The following is a 13039-nucleotide window of genomic DNA, read 5'->3' on the forward strand; positions in this document are numbered from 1 at the left end:
TAATTTACTTCCCAATTGGTTGTCATGTTTTTAGATTTTGATAAGCTATTGAGTATTGACTATGTTTGTTTAATAAACAACAATCTTTTGACAATTGCTAAAATTTGACTTAAACAACCAAATTTTTTACCCGGTTTTTCTTTTAGCAAAAGAATAATTCTCCAATCCTAATCCAAATTTTAAATTGTGCGCTTTTCTAACTGCTTTGTTGATTGAACCAAAACTGGATTGATCGAATTATTTTGAATAATTTTCCATCTAAATAATTCCCGAATTCGAAATAAATAACTTTGGATGGGATTACATTTCTCTTTCTTCAATCAGCTGTTCAGCATTATGCATGGGAGAAAAATGATGGTCAAATCTAGCTCAGTGGGTCGTGGTGGTCAATTTAACCTTGCTTGAGGTTGGGTTAGTAGAATGATTGAGAACCTGACTTCTAAGTGGAGAGGTTGAGTTCAACCCTTGGCGGTGGCATATGTAATATCTCCATCTCCAATTTCCCTATATACAGAAGTGCCTTTGTAGAAAAAAAAATTAAAATTAAAATAAAAAATTTTAAAAAAAAAAATGGAAAGAAAAGAAAAGAAGAAGAAGAGAAGAGAGAGAAGAAGGGTAAAAGCAATTTAATGGTAAAACCCTTGCCAATCTGATTCGACCAACTTTTCTCAAGCCACAATTGAAAGTGAAAAAACACGAATCAATTCCCATTAGACCAACAAATGGTCAACCCAGTCTTTTACATTGAACTTGCACTTGTGAACACGTCATTTAACTCATTCATTTTTCACCACACATTTTTTGAAATTTTTGTTGGTTGTCGCATGGGTATCTTTCGCATGATTCTTTGATTAAAATATGTGGCGTAGTTGTTACTTGTAATGCCTACCATTTTTTAAGTTGTAACTACTAGAAACTAAAAATATTACACGTCAAAAATTCTAGAACTGTACAGAAAATAAACAAAGACTTCATCATTTAAGGTCATATTTAAAGAAACTTGTTAAAGATTGACTCATTGAGTTTTATCACAATTCAAAACATTGTCCTTAAACAATAGACATATCTTATTGTTGGGGACCTTGTCGAGGTTATTAGGTTGCCCTAGGTCTGCCCTAGATCTAGGCTTGAACTGTGATGCAAGCAGGATAAGGTGTAAGGAAATATAGTGACACTATCTCTATAGGTCTAGATTTTTGAAGCAACAAACGCTTGATCTCTTAAGTAATATTAGAGCCAAAAGCTTGCGAATTTGAGTCTCCCTAGTGGTGCTAGCGTTGTTGGTTCAATTGTAAAAAGTAATAGAGGTTTGGCTGCCGTTGAAAATGGATCACACCATTACTATCAATGGTGGTGGACAAGTGTGTAGGGTACCCAATGATCATCACACATTGGACAATGGAGGAGTAGTAGGATGGTTAGGAACCCACTTCTCAGTGGAGAGGTCATGGGTTCAACTCCTATCGGCGGCATATGCATTATCCCTATCCCCATATATAAAAAGCGCCTTTGTACAAAATCACACATTGGACAAAACCAATTGTTATATCGTATCCATATACATTTTATTTGGATCTAGAATCACTTCACATGTACTACTGATACTATGGTTTCTTTGGTGCAACCCTAATTATTTTCTTCTCCATCTTTATTTTTTATGTCATAGGAGGTTGCCCAATGTCGTGAAGTTTCATAATTGAAAGAAAAAGAAGAAGGAAAAAAAAAATACAAACAGACATAGATGAACAAGAGACTGCAAGAGAGAATAGCAAATTATTTTTCCCACTTTCAAAACAGAATAAAATAGATGTTCATTAAATAAAGAAAGTACATATCAACAAGTTTCTTTTATTATAGTGAATGAAGGAGATCTTCATTCAACAAATAACTTCTTTTCTCTAACCTTCTTTTCTTACAGGAAATGAAGGAGATCTTCATTCTAGAAATATATTCTCTCTTTTTTTTAACTATTTTAGTAAGATTTTATTATAGCATCTTTTTAATTTGACTATAGAGGGAGAGGAAGTCAAATTAAGCACAAAAAACTTTTCCCCCCTTCAGAAAGTTCTTGCAAATCTTTAGCCAAAACTTGCGATCTGGTTCTGCAAGCTCCAATCTTGATTTCACATGCTCGGCAAATTCTTTCTGTAGCGAAATCAAATAACAAAGTAAGTGTCTCCTTCAAAAGGGAATGAATCATGCTAACGAAGTTGCATAAAATAAGTGATTCTTTACCTTTATGGAGTTGTTGTTAGTAAGACGATCAATTATATTACATAAGATGTCTTTGGTGTACTCTGGATGACCCTGAATGCCTAATATGTGGTGGTCAAGAACAAACATCTCTACTCCTGTTTGGTCAGAGAAGGCAATAACTTTGGCACCCAATGGGACTTCCCTCACCTGTTCCATCGAATGAGATCACATTAGTGGCTATAAAACTTCGAGATTTATATGAAAAGAGATTTTTGAGTTCAAAACTAGGGAAATATTATGAAAACATTGCGAAGGTGGCCACCATGTGTAATTCTCAATCTTCCCTCCCCTAGAAAACACCCCTTTACACCCTCTGTGTGCTGCCTTATGGTGTCCAAGACTAGGAAAATATTATGGAAACATCGCCAAGGTGGCCACCATTGTAATTCTCAATCCTTCCCTCCCCTAGAAAACACCCCTTTACACCCTAATGTCTCGATGACATATAAAATAGTTAATAAAATATGTTTTACGCCAAAATGTCTCGATGGCGTGTAAAACATATTTCTAGTTGTGTGGATATTCTTAGGAAAGGGCAGTAGGTTCCTTCAAACATTTGAGAATATTTATGGTAAAAATGATGTTTTGAGAGAAATGATTACCCAAAAATAAAAATAAATAACATTAAAGTACATGAGAGAAATGATTACCCAAAAATAAAAGTAAATACCATTAAAGTACATGAGAGAAATGATTACCCAAAAATAAAAGTAAGAAGGAAAATATAAATTTTCTTTATATAATATAATACGTAAGAAGCATGGGCCAAGAGTTGCTATTGTTTATTTAATTATTCATTTTTAGTAAATCAGCAGTTTTTGGGTTGATCAACTCTATATGTATTTTGACCCAAAAACAAAACTCTATATGTATTACTAGACAGCTAGACTTGACACAAAGTAGCCAAGCCTATGAAGGTCAAGAATCAAGGTCTGCAAGTTAGAAAATTTGGGACACAATTGAGAGCGAGAGAGAGATAGAAAAGGTTACCAAGGCTACGTACCTCATCTTGGTGACACTCAATAATGGTGAGCGTGGATGGTATCTCCTGCAGGCCATCAAAGATGCTACAGGGGGGCAACTCCCCTACCATGTTGACTTCTCTTAACCCAAGGTCCCATCCACTACAAGCTCTATCAACCTTACCACCCAGTGCTCGGCACAAGACCTACTCAATGAAAAGCACAACACACCAACATGTAAATGACAGACAGGGAAGAGATGAACTCTTTAAGAAAGTACAGCAAGAAGCTCATCAATGAAATTAAAAGCTTCAGAAAAGAGTACCTGATGGCCAAAGCATATCCCTAGCACCTTTTTCCCCATAGAGTCCAGTTTACGCAGCAGAGAGCAAAGCTTCATGATCCATGAGTCATTTCCATAAGCATCAAAAGGACTACCACTGATTACAAAACCATGATACTTATCAAGATCATCAAAGTCGGGGAACACCCCATCCACAACACTGAACATATCCCATGTTTCCCCTTCGTCTGCAAATGCATTCTGAAACACATTGAAGTACCCACCGTACACTTTCTTCACATAGTCTGAGTCCCTTGCAGCCATCAGTAAAGCGTATCTCTTCTGCCCAGTAGCTTCCATCTTCAAGAAACAGAAAGAAAACGAAACAGAGATAGACAGGAATGAAAGCTAGAGACTTCTGTACACAGAGGATTCAGGAACGTTTTTGAGGTGAAAAAGAAGCCAATCGAGGTGGTATTTATAGAGGTGTGGAACGTAACGCGGTTTAGCCTACGCGTGCACTTTCCAAATATTAGTTTCTGTAACGTTGTAGAAAAGGTCGCATTCTTCTCTCATTTTCTTTTCTGCGTGTGAATATGGACCACCTCAAGTTGCTGCTTATCAAACCATAGTCGTTATTCCCGTTGTGCTCTTTCTTTCTTTTTTTTTCCGGTCAGTCAACATTGTATTTTCTAATACAGAAAATTATATTGACAAAAAAGTAAGGTTAGAGACGATTTCCTTTTCACCCATGGACATTTTCTTGGGAAGGATGTTGGTAAACCTTGGTGTGGTCAATGGTTTTATTAAAATGTTGGCAATCTGGTTTTAAGTGGAGATAAATTGTAGGGTAAGCTGCTTTCTTTTTTCTTTTTTCTTTTTTAATTTTTTAAATTTTGTATTTATTATTATGCAATAGGCTTACCAATAATTTCCATGTGCTTGGTGCAAGAGTAGTAACGACATAAGTGGCCAACAAATAGGTCATTAGGATATTATATAGCATAAAAATGGAAGGCAGACTTATTGAAAGCCAAGCTCTGTGAGAAGGGGCTTGAGTCCGGATCTTCTACCAACATGGAGAGGATTCTTAAACATGTATCCAATCTCAAGATAAGCATATTTAGTTAATTTACTAGGAAATAGAAGATATTACCTTGAGATTGGACACTTGTCAAGAATCCAACCTTGTGGGTTGGTAAATTTCATCTCCATTAGGCTAGAGGATTCTATGACGTCAATCTAGAGTTGGGATCCTCTACCAATTGTGCTTCCCTCATATTTCAAAACCACATATTAGAGATCTGTTCCACCTTTTCACTACTCAAAGGTGTATCCTACTCCTAAATATTTGGAGGGTTGTGAAAAGAACACAATCCTCTACCCCTGTAGGTAGAGGACTCTTACTTAGACCTTGTACTCTTATTATGTTGATGAATCGGCAATCGTTCATTTTTTAAGGGATGTCCAATAAATTAGATTATGGCACCAAAATACTGTTTATACGCTCAAGTGGACAGGTAGTTAGCACCATTACATGCCCAATTCTTATTAAGAAGATGAATTTTCACCATGAAAAATGCTCTGGGGCATGTTTCAGGATCTAAAGGCACATAGGTTGCAATTCTTCGGCATTGACCACCTCCGAGTAAAGACTATATAGATTCACGAATATAAACAAATTGCAGGGGAGGGAGCTAGAACCTATATTTCTACCTTCCCTCCCCTAGCTAGGATTCTCTCACTGTACTCAAGTGCTTAGAGTTATAGAAAACCTTGTTTTGAGAAGTTACAAAGTCTGCTCTATTAGCTTGGAGAACTTGGTCTGGATACTTATAGAGTTGAAGATCACCTTTCTAGTTTTCATTGAAGCAATAGCAATTTTAGGCCCTCTAAGGGGTTGTATGATAGTGTTTCAATTTCTTGTTTCTTATCATTAATGTATAGTCTGGTCTGTCCCCCCCCCCCCCCCCCCCCCCTTCCTTTTTCGAAATAGACATGCACTTTGGCATAGTTTTGAGCCCACTTTGAGATCTCACAAGGCAAAAAAAAATAATGTTTCTCTTGAGGGAGCTTCCTTATCTTTTTATATCAAAGCATAACCTCCTATTTTGAAACCCTAAAAACTCAAAAGTGTCTTCCATATTTCAATTTTAACTTTCTTTTTGTTACAGCAACATTTTTTTCTTGTGTAACCATACATAATTTCAGCACCCAAAAACAGTGTGAAACAATGAAAATGCATAGAAACAAGGAAAACTGTTTCTTACCTAAAATCAAATAAACAAAACAAAATGTTGCCATAGAACCCCTGATTCCAAATCCTTTGTTCTTGTTATCATTATTTTGATAATATTGGGGTGTGAAAGAAACCTGTAATTTTTTTATTTTTTTTGGGTCTAAAAAGAAACCTGTAATCAATCTCTTTCCATTGCACATATGGGTCTTGAATATTTTGTGCTTCACATAAAATGGAAACAAATGCATCTCTTTCTTGTCTAGTATTACCATAAGAATTTTTTGATTGCAAAGATAATCCTAGAGACCAATTTAGAAACTCTCTACCATTTGATTACTAATGGTGACCTAACATATGCAAAGAGATAATCTTAGAGGGGTTTCTCTTTTTTTTTTTTTTTTCCTTTATTTTTGGGTGGGGGTGGGGGTGTGTCGGGTTGGGGTTTGGAGATATAAGTAAGGGTAAAGTTTGGATCATCTCCCCATCAGGAGAGAACAATGTGCTCCCCTAATGCTTCCCCAACACAATAGTGGTGGGGCCCGCCAGTAAATATTGAAAAAAGGAAGTGGAATTTCAATAGGGCCTACTTTGGGTCCAACCCTTATTGTATGGTTCAAAAGCATCATGGGAGGCACATTGTTCACCCCTAATGGGGAGCTAATCTAGACTTAGAGTCTCAATCTGCTGCCTTGAAGGATACGACCCCCCCCCCGTCCCACCGTCACAACAATACAACTACGGGTGTTCCACCTTGCTAGCTTTTAGTGGTAGGGTCCCACTTGCTTGTGTGGTAGAGAGGGTAAAGGGCAATGTTATACGCGACCCCAATTTGTTAAGGATATTTAAAGCAATACAAATAAAATTATGAAAGAACCAAGAGTTGCCCTAGCCACCAATTCACCTCAACCAATTAAGAGCATTTTGGAAGACCCTCTACAACACTAACCGAATTTGGAGTTTCCTTATAGTGCTAGACAAACCAAACAAAAGGAGTAATCCCGTTGCATCTCAAACACCTCAAAAGGATGCATCATCTCAACAATTGATAAATACTCAGAGTTGTACTTCATCTCAAATACACAAGAGATCAAGATTATGTAAAACCCTAACAACTACCTTGTATAAATAAAACTTTAGAGTGTGAGAGTCCTAGAACAAGGACTCTCATATTTTTATATATGTAATCCTATTATTCAAAGAAGAAGTAGTGAACTATTATTCAGTGGACATAGGTCCCACTGATCGAACCACATAAACCCTATTATTCTGTGGACAAAGGTCCCAATGGCCTTTAACATGGCATCAGATCTCCAAGCTCCCAACCCCACATTTCCCTCCCTGAGTGGCTTCCTCTCAACCAAGCTCAGTGAAACAAATTATCTATTATGGAGATCGTAGATCATGCCTCTTTTGAAGACTTATGATCTGTTTGTTATTGTGGATGGATCTTCTCTTTCCCACCCCTTACCATCCTTGATAAAGATGATGCATCCATCTTTTGGACACATACCCAAATTTTTACAGGTGGAATCGTTAGGATCAATTTCTAATGTGTTGGATTATTGTTTCACTCACTAAACCTGTTCATACCCAAGTTGTTGGCTGCACGACCTCTTATGTAGTCTAGTTGAAGCTTGAAAGGATCTACTCTACTGCCTCTTTTGCTTGAATTATGCAACTTAGACTTCAACTCCAAACTGTTAGATGAGGTAACAACAATATACATGATTACCTTCTTCGTGTTAAAACTATTTTTGATCAACTTGCAGCAACGAGAAAGCCCTTAACTTATGAAGAATTATGGCTCTATATTTTGAATGGTTTAGGAGCTGAATATTCTACCTTTGTGATTGCTATTACTTGTTACATCCATCTAGTAGGTATCGGATCCACCCGAATACCTTAGGGAGTGATCTATAGTCACAAGATCAGTTTGCACACAATCACCAACCAATCCAGATCCAAATAATAACAAATTTACGAGCAAATAAATAATAAAATCCAAGAATGCATTAATGCTAAGTATCAAAGAATATTGCCAAAGAGTATCAAAATTGTAAATAATAAAAATATCAAACTAGAAATGAAAGAGGAATACAAAACTCCCAAGGTTTACGTTGTTCAAGCATTTTTAACTAAGTGATAAATATGATATTCAAATATCTCAATCTCTCTAATGGTCTTCATTTTCCTAAATGTAGGATTGAACTCCCTATAAATAGTTCAGACATGCACACGTGTTACCGTGCACATTGTCATCGTTGTTGTCACATCCACCCAACCGGTACTCTATTTGGAATACTCGAGTGTGTGATCCATAGCCCCAAAGATCAAGTTTAGGAACGATCATATCCACTTAGCACAATAATATAATTAAAAGTAAAAACAAATCATTGTATTCAAGTAATTTAATAATAAAAATCAAGAAAGGATCACAAAAGAATATCAAAGTGCGGAAAATGATACCAATAGAGTAAATCAAATGTAGAGTGTAGCGGAAAATTACTCTAAGTAGTAGCAGAAAAGTAGATCAAAAAGAAAAATTACAAACGGTTCCCAAAATGAAAGGGAAAACAAACTACTAAGGTCTCATCGAATCTATAAAAGATAAAAAAGAGGAAAGACGATGTCCCATCGCTGGCACACAAGTGCAAGAGTCGAACTAATCCTGATTTCAGTCTCGCACTGGTAGTCTTCACCATCGTAGATACCATAGCTAGTACTTTGGGTACCGTAAAAGTCACTAACTTGGTTTTCATAGTATTGACCATCATGATCAACAGTACTTGCAGGTAAGTCTAACAAAAGATGTTGCAAAAAGGAGTGAGTTCAAAAGAACTCAGCAAGGCAGTTCAATCCATAATAACATAATAACACATGATAGCAAATCATACTGATTGCAATATGATATGAAACAGACAATGCATATATGCTTCTAACTCTATGTATGATGGTCTTTATTGGCAAACATGCTTTAAGTCATAGCACCATACTCCTCTGGGTAAAGGTCTAAATCACTCTCCCTCAACCATCATAGTATCTTGGGTTATCCGGTTGGTAATGGGTAATGAAACTTTCTCGGACAACCTTGGTTGGGGTTTAAGTCAACACTCTCTCACATCACCGTTTGGTCTGAGTACTGGAGCATGTCAAGGTTAAGTCTAGCCAAATGCAAGTCTTCTACTTAGTTATATCAACTTAGATCCAGATACTTCCATTCCTCCCATCACGAGATCCTTTTCGGTATCCTTCTCTTTAGAGTCAGCGTATCCTTATGGTTGCAAACAAGTCGGACTACGGACTCATCAGCCCTATTGGTCAGTTACATCAAGTTAACAGGAAGTTCCGTGTTCATCTCACGGGTCATTTCACTGGTCTTGAGTTACAGGGCACATGTTCCACTTTTGCAACTGTACAAATGAATGGCCTCTCATGGATATTATGCACCGGTATTGATTGTCCACAATGTGATTCATGTCCTCCTCACGGATATTACGCACCGCTATTAAGTATCCACATATCCTCATTGCAACCACGGGTTGCTCAGACTCAATTCCCTTCCAATCGAGTTTGATATAACAGGGATATCCTAGCCAAACACTTCTAGACATGCCTTAGGTATGTCAATCAGTAATCGGGGAAAGTGCCAAAGGGCACCATAGAAAAATGTCTCATACCTCCTCCGCTGGTGTCCAAAGGCAGGAACGCCGAAAGGGCATTCCCCATTCCCAAATCACAACCTAGGCAATCACATTCCCAAATCAATCAATCATTCGCAAGCACAACTGATAATACAACATAAATAACCATTCATAACTGAAATAATAAATGAATTATAAGAATAAGTGCTATTGTAGTTGAGAAACTATAGCAGTAATACAAATATAAGAAAGTTGATATGGCAATAGTAATGATCATGTAATCTAATTCAAAGACATGCATATTAGGTTATTAAGGATCAACCATCCTTACATTAAACAAACGTCGAAGAATTTCTGAAGAATAAAGAGGAGAGGTCCAAGACTAGCAAATAAACCCTAAACAAGCATATAACAATCATTAGGAATAAGCCCTAAAAGATTAGAAGTCAAACGAATCGAATCGGATGTAGAAACAAGCTATTTTTTCTGTTGGCAACTTGGTTGGTTGATTGGGTCAGTAGACCAACTAGTAGACCAATGGGGCATAAAACGCTAATTTGGTCATAATTTCTTTGTTTGAAGTGCAATTACTCTGAAATTCGAAGGGGAGTTTCCTAGAACATATTAAGACTATCAAAGAAGGTCAAAGCATCAAATCATGGTCAAAAGATAGGATCTTGATTGAGCCATAAAATTAGGGTTTCATCACATATAGTCCATGGCTCTCATGGAAAGGCTTGGGAGAATAAAGATTCACCCTAGGGAAAGAAGAGTAGAAATACATAATCAAGAAAGGTGTTGGGGAGGACCCAATGAATTAAAGGTGGATTTAGATTCCCCAATTTGGATACTCTCTCATGAGGGTTACCCAATTTGGATAATCTCTCATGAGGGTTACCCAATATCAACTATCAAAATAACCCAAGGTAGGTTCACAGAGGGTAAGGGAAACATAAAATTAGTATTTCAAAATCAAGAATAGCATTGGGGAGGATCCATCAAATTAACAGAAACATTAGTTTTAACCAATTTGGTTACCCTCTCATGGGGGTTATCCCAAGGGTTTCCTCCTAGAAATCAACTACTTAACAGATTCCCAAGGCAAGAAAGGAAAGGGAATTACCCAACCAATCATGGGGATCCAAGGAAATGTTGTAGCACTGGTGTGAGATCTTTCCCTCAATTACCAACTTTGTAGGAAAAACAACAAAGAGGGAATTATCAAGAATTCAGGTAAAATCAAGAAACAAGAACATCACCATATGGTTTCAAGAATATATAGTGAATGGGGGATTCACTCTATGGTTAAGAGAATCAAAGAAGAGGCATTTACAGTAGTGTAATACCATTCTCATAATCAGAAGATCAGAAGAGTAGAAGAGAGAATAAATCAAAGAAGAAACGAATCGATTACTAACCTTTTAGAAGAAGAATCGACAAAGAAATCGAACGGATGCTTGAGGATCTTCCTTGGCTTTGGAGGAGAGGTTCTAGGGTTCTTTCCACTTTCTCCAGAGGCTTAGAACTGATTGTGAGTGAAAAACACGGAGTTCCCCATTTTAAATCGTATTAAAAGTCCTAAAAACACCAGGATTTCCAATTTTGACCATTATGACCCTGTTGACCAACCAATCGACCAACCACGTCAGCAACTCCAGAAATGGAGCACCATCAAACACCTCAAACAACTTACCTAGCATTGAGGGATGCCATCAAACCATGTCAGATAGGCTCTAGGTCCCACAACCAGGCTCTCCTTCATCAATGAGTAGTTTCTTCTCCAACTCAGACAGGGTTTCCAAGTATAGAGCACCATCATCATTATCCATGGGTTCTGGATCAAACACCATGTCTTCCACTTAGATGGCCCATAGTTGTCTTCTACCTTCACTTCGGGTTTTCAGACCTACAGACAACAGAGTTTCTGGGATAGGGTGAGGGCTAGATTTCACAGTTGTAATCTACTAAGTCATAGGCATCATTTCCCGGCGTCTTGTAAGCTTGAAGCGCTGTGGCATCATAATCTACAATGGAGGCTAAAAACAAAATTTCCATGAGGGATGACCCACAACTATCTTCTACTCGTGTTCTGGGTTCTCGGACTTACAAGATAGGTTTTGGGTTAAGATGCTAGGGAATTTTACATTACTACCTACACTTCCCCTATTTTATATGATGAATTACAAGGTATGCTTTTGACTCATGAAATTCACTTATGTGATGAAATTATTACTGTTGATTCTCCTAAACCAATGGCCAATTTGGTCAGCAGCTAGCCCACTCCTACTTGACCTCCAAGATTGCCCCTAAGGGGCATTTTTCCCCCAATGGGCATATTTGGTCAAGGGCATTTCATTCTAGATCCCTCTCCTCAGACAAATCAGCAGTGCTCTTGATATTGGTAGTATTGGATCTAGAGTAGTTTGTCAAATCTATGATTTATAAAGACATAGAGCTAGAGATTGTTATTAGCACTTCAACCATGCAATTCAAGGTACCATTCCCACTCCACCTTTAGTGAATATTCCTAGATTTTTTTTGTGCCTTTATTATAGCTAAGAATTGGTACCTGGATTTTGGTGCTACTCACCACATCACGAATGCTCTTGAAAATTTTCATGTTGCTCAACTATACACTAGATCCGATAGTATTTAAGTTGGGAATGGTGTTGGCCTACCTATAAGTAACACTACTAATGTCTCTATTAGTACTTCATTCTCTCTGTTGTATTTGAATTTTGTTCTTCATGTGCCATCTATATGCAAGAACTTATTATCGGTATCTCAATTCACAAAGGATAATAATGCTATGTTTGTCTGACATATGTTATGTAAAGGATCGTAAGATGAGGAGATGTCTTATTCAAGGTAGCATTAAGGATGGTCTTTATCAATTGAGTTTTGGCACTCATTCCTCTCTAAAAGCTTTACTTAGAGAAAAGACCTATTTTTTGCATTAGCACTCACGTTTGGGGCATCCTGCCTCCAAAGTTTTTAAGAATTAATTTCTAGTTTATTTGTTACTTTAGAAAATTTACATCATGTGTGTGATGCTTGTAAAAAAAGGGAAGAGTCACAAACTTCCTTTTCGCCCTTCTAAGTTCGTTTCTGATGGACCATTAGACATGATTTTTTTGGCGGATGTGTGGGGACTTTCTCTTGAACCTCTTGATGGTTATCTCTACTATGTTTATTTGTGGATGATTTTAGCAAATTTATGTGGTTTTACACTATGGCTGTTAAATATGAGGTTGTAGGCTTTTTTAAGAGGCTTAAGTTGCTTGTTGAGAACATCTTTTCTTGGCATATAAAATGCTTACATAGTGACTGGGGAGAAGAGTGTAGTTTTCTTCTTGAGTATGGCTTTATTGGTTCAAAAACCGATACATCCTTATTTATTTATCATACACATAGTGGGACTATATTCAGGTATATGTTGATGATATCATACTTATGGCAGTTCTAACTCTCTCTTGGCTGATTTTTTCTGCAAGCTTGACTTTGTCTTTTCTCTAAAGGATTTGGGGCCTCTCCATTACTTTCTTGGTATGTTTATCTCTAGATCACAGGATGGCATTCATCTCTCTCTAAACTAGTATATCAAGGATTTTCTCAAGCAGGCAAATATGTCTAATTGCAAGCCTCTCTATACTTTGGT

At 37.1% G+C, this 13039-nt stretch overlaps 1 protein-coding gene across 1 annotated transcript; it reads right to left on the minus strand.

The window, feature by feature from the left end:
* Positions 1–1479: 1479 nt before the first annotated feature.
* On the minus strand, positions 1480–3936 carry LOC148998814 (gamma-glutamyl peptidase 5-like). The gene is made up of 4 exons (XM_089141700.1): positions 3544–3936; positions 3260–3424; positions 2236–2403; positions 1480–2145 (listed from the first exon to the last, which is right to left on the minus strand). The coding sequence occupies exons 1-4, from the start codon at positions 3859–3861 to the stop codon at positions 2032–2034; spliced, it is 765 nt and encodes a 254-aa protein (XP_088997826.1). The 5' UTR covers positions 3862–3936; the 3' UTR covers positions 1480–2031.
* Between the last annotated feature and the right edge of the window lie 9103 nt (positions 3937–13039).

Source organism: Hakea prostrata, unplaced genomic scaffold (assembly GCF_041222555.1).
Source record: "Hakea prostrata isolate BN-2017 unplaced genomic scaffold, UWA_Hpros_2 contig_127, whole genome shotgun sequence".
NCBI lineage: Eukaryota > Viridiplantae > Streptophyta > Magnoliopsida > Proteales > Proteaceae > Hakea > Hakea prostrata.

Coding starts and splice junctions, on each gene's coding strand:
- LOC148998814 (XM_089141700.1), bottom strand. CDS start 3,861: ATGGAAGCTACTGGGCAGAAGAGATACGCTTTACTGATGGCTGCAAGG. Junction 2,404..3,259: donor TTGAGTGTCACCAAGATGAG/GTACGTAGCCTT, acceptor TCGATGGAACAG/GTGAGGGAAGTCCCATTGGG. Junction 2,146..2,235: donor CTAACAACAACTCCATAAAG/GTAAAGAATCAC, acceptor ATTTCGCTACAG/AAAGAATTTGCCGAGCATGT.